We start from the raw sequence: 2889 nt of genomic DNA, 5'->3' as shown, positions 1-2889 counted from the left end.
ACTTTTGCTCTTGTTTGTTTGTTTTTATTCAGTTATGTTGTTGTGTGGTTAAGAAGTTCGCTTTGCAACCCCATGGCTTCAGGTTCAGTCCCACTGTGTGGCACCTTGGGCAAGTGTCTTCTAATATAGCCCTGTATCAACAAATGCCTTGTGGGTGAATTTGGTAAATGGAAACTGTGTGAAAGCCTATTGTGTATGTGGGTGTGTGCACGCACTTGTGTGTGTGTGTGTGTGTGAGAGTATCATCATCATCATCATTTAATGTCTGCCTTCCATGCTGGCATGGGTTGGAAGGTTTGTCAGGAACTGGCAAGCCAGGGAACTGCACCAGGCTCCAGTTGTTTGTTCTGGCCTGGTCCCTATGGTTTGATGCCCTTCCTAATGCCAACCATTTATACAGAGTGTACTGGGTGCTTTTCAATGTTGTTGTTGTTATTATTATTATTATTATTGTCTGGATGTGTATATGTGTGTGTCCATGTGTGTGTAAGTACATGAGTGTGTTGACAACTGCATAGACATATCCATTGTTGTCTACTGAGAGATATCCTGTGAGGCGCCACCTCACTTCTTGTCTGACACCAATATCGGTCGTCCTTTTTATTCAGTGCCATTTCTAAAGAATCTCTCAAGTCACCTACTGGCTTCAACAATAGAATGGTGTCGTTCGCAATATAACGAGGAGTTTGTAAAATTGTGTAATTAGTTTTCTTAACAAGAATGAATTTCAGAAATTATGAAATGTCTCTGCCAAGAATATGTAATTTTTATATTTCTAATTTATTAATTATTATTATCATTGTTGTTGTTGTTGTTGTTGTTATCATCATCGGCATTAATATTATTGATATGCCAAAGAAGTTCATTAGCCAAAGATGGTTCAAAGTTGAGATTGGCACCAGACAAGTATATTTCGTCTAATTTGATTATTCTTCTAGCCATAAGCTATTGGTCATTATCAAAATTATTGATAATATGTCTAGTTTTGATAAATTAACCTATAATAATAATAATAATAATAATAATAATAATAATAATAAAAACAATGTTGATGTTGAGGACGATGATGATGATTGTTTCAAATTTAGACGCATGATCAACAATTTTAAGAGAAGGGGTTCAATCGATACCATTGACCACTTAGCTTGAATGGTCCTTTATTTTCTTGACCCCCCTCCCCAAGGCACAGTTGACCTCAAGAGAAAGTAGAAGAAATAGCTTATTTGACCTCGTTAGTGATATCCTAATTTTTACATCTCAACAACAAAGTTTAATTTTCTCTGCAGTTGATTCTTAATCTCTCAAGATTATTCATCTTTCCTTTTCTTGTGAGTTTCTAAACAACTGGCTCAAGGGTTTGCATTATCTTTCTTTGACTGTGAACAAGAGGAATTTCATCTCAGTTCTTCTAGAATTGTATGCACCTGTCATTCAGAACCTACCTGAATGATCAAACATTGTGCTGTAGGTGTATTTGAGTTATTCCTCTTTGTTGACTTTTTTTTTTCTGTATGTGTCCACTGACCAAAGTAGCTTTTACCAGGCTTCACTGTATACAAGTGGTTATTTGCTTATATATATATATATGTGTGTGTGTGTGTATACAAATATATATACATATATATATATATATATATATGTGTGTATACATATATATGTATATATATATGTTGTGTGCATCACTTAGTATATTGCCACCTACTTGAATTACACACACAATGTATATAACGGAGTATGTATGTATTGTATCTGTGAGTATGCATATATATATATATATATATATATGTATGTATGTATGTACATCTGTGTGTCTGCATGCGTATGTGTATATATCTATGTACAATTACACGCACACACACACACGTATTACAATCAATTCAGATTATCTCCGCATTTATCCGATGATGCTGTGGAGGGAGAGTGGTTTGGGTGATGGAGGGGAAGGGGTGGGGTGGGTGAGTAAAGTAAGCAAAATAGACAAATGAAATATTTTTTTTGTTTTTTTATGTTTTTTTTTTTACCTTTGTTTTATATTTATTTATTTTTTTCCTTACTTTCTCTTCTGTTTGGATACCCAAATCATAATTTATTTCTATAACTTGGACATGTCTTCCTTTGTGAACTTCAAATCTTCCAGTATGCTTGCTATTGAAACTGGATAAGCGGTCGCCCACCCTAAAAGTTGGCGTTTTCTTTTCCCTTTTCTTTTTCTTCTTTCAAACCAACTGTAATCACCATTGCCACTACCACCACCACCACCACCTTCATATCATCACCATCTCTGCCACCACCAACACCACTACCACAACAACAACTATAACAACCACTAAGTTTTAAACATTACCTCTTTCACAACATCGGGACCTACATTGAGAACGTAAAGGACACTAAATAGGGACTTTGTCCCAGACCCCTATTTCATCATGGTTGCGGGATCAGGAAACATGGATCATGACCGAATTGCTATCCAACGGGGCAAAAGACCAGGTGTGTTTGTCTTACAGTATATATTGCCATTTTCCTCGTAATCATCATCATCATCTCTCATCTTAATTATTATTATTTATTGTTATTGTTATTATTATTATTATTATTATTATTTGATTATAACCTCTCCATTTCTGACCTTTATTTGAGTTTTCTGAATCTGTATTTTTATTTTTCTGTCTCAGAAAAAAATTCCACTCTTCCCCCCACCCCTCGTCTTTCCAATCTCTTGCATCCTTTCTTCCCCACTATCTCTTCCTATTCCTCTATTTCCCTCCTCCTCCTACAGCCTCTCTCTCTCTCTCTCTCTTGCTCTCCCTCTCTTTTGCTCTCCTTCCTGCACTCATTCTACCCTCCCTTGTTATTTGTCTTTGACTTACATGCTCCAAACTGCTCCCTCCC

At 36.0% G+C, this 2889-nt stretch overlaps 1 protein-coding gene across 1 annotated transcript in view; it reads left to right on the top strand.

Annotated features, from left to right (window-relative positions):
• The first annotated feature begins 2112 nt into the window (after positions 1-2112).
• The window catches only part of LOC106873084 (myosin-IIIa), an 88205-nt gene continuing 87428 nt past the window's right edge, over positions 2113-2889 (top strand). Inside the window, exon 1 of the mRNA XM_052975288.1 lies at positions 2113-2487. Coding sequence (XP_052831248.1) covers positions 2424-2487 — 64 coding nt within the window. The 5' untranslated portion in view covers positions 2113-2423. The remainder of the gene's footprint in view (positions 2488-2889) is intronic.

The sequence above is a fragment of the Octopus bimaculoides genome, chromosome 21 (assembly GCF_001194135.2).
Source record: "Octopus bimaculoides isolate UCB-OBI-ISO-001 chromosome 21, ASM119413v2, whole genome shotgun sequence".
In the NCBI taxonomy this organism is placed as follows: Eukaryota; Metazoa; Mollusca; class Cephalopoda; order Octopoda; family Octopodidae; genus Octopus; species Octopus bimaculoides.
The sequence above is the reverse complement of the archived record's forward strand: the minus strand, read 5'-3'. Positions and strand labels throughout refer to the sequence as shown.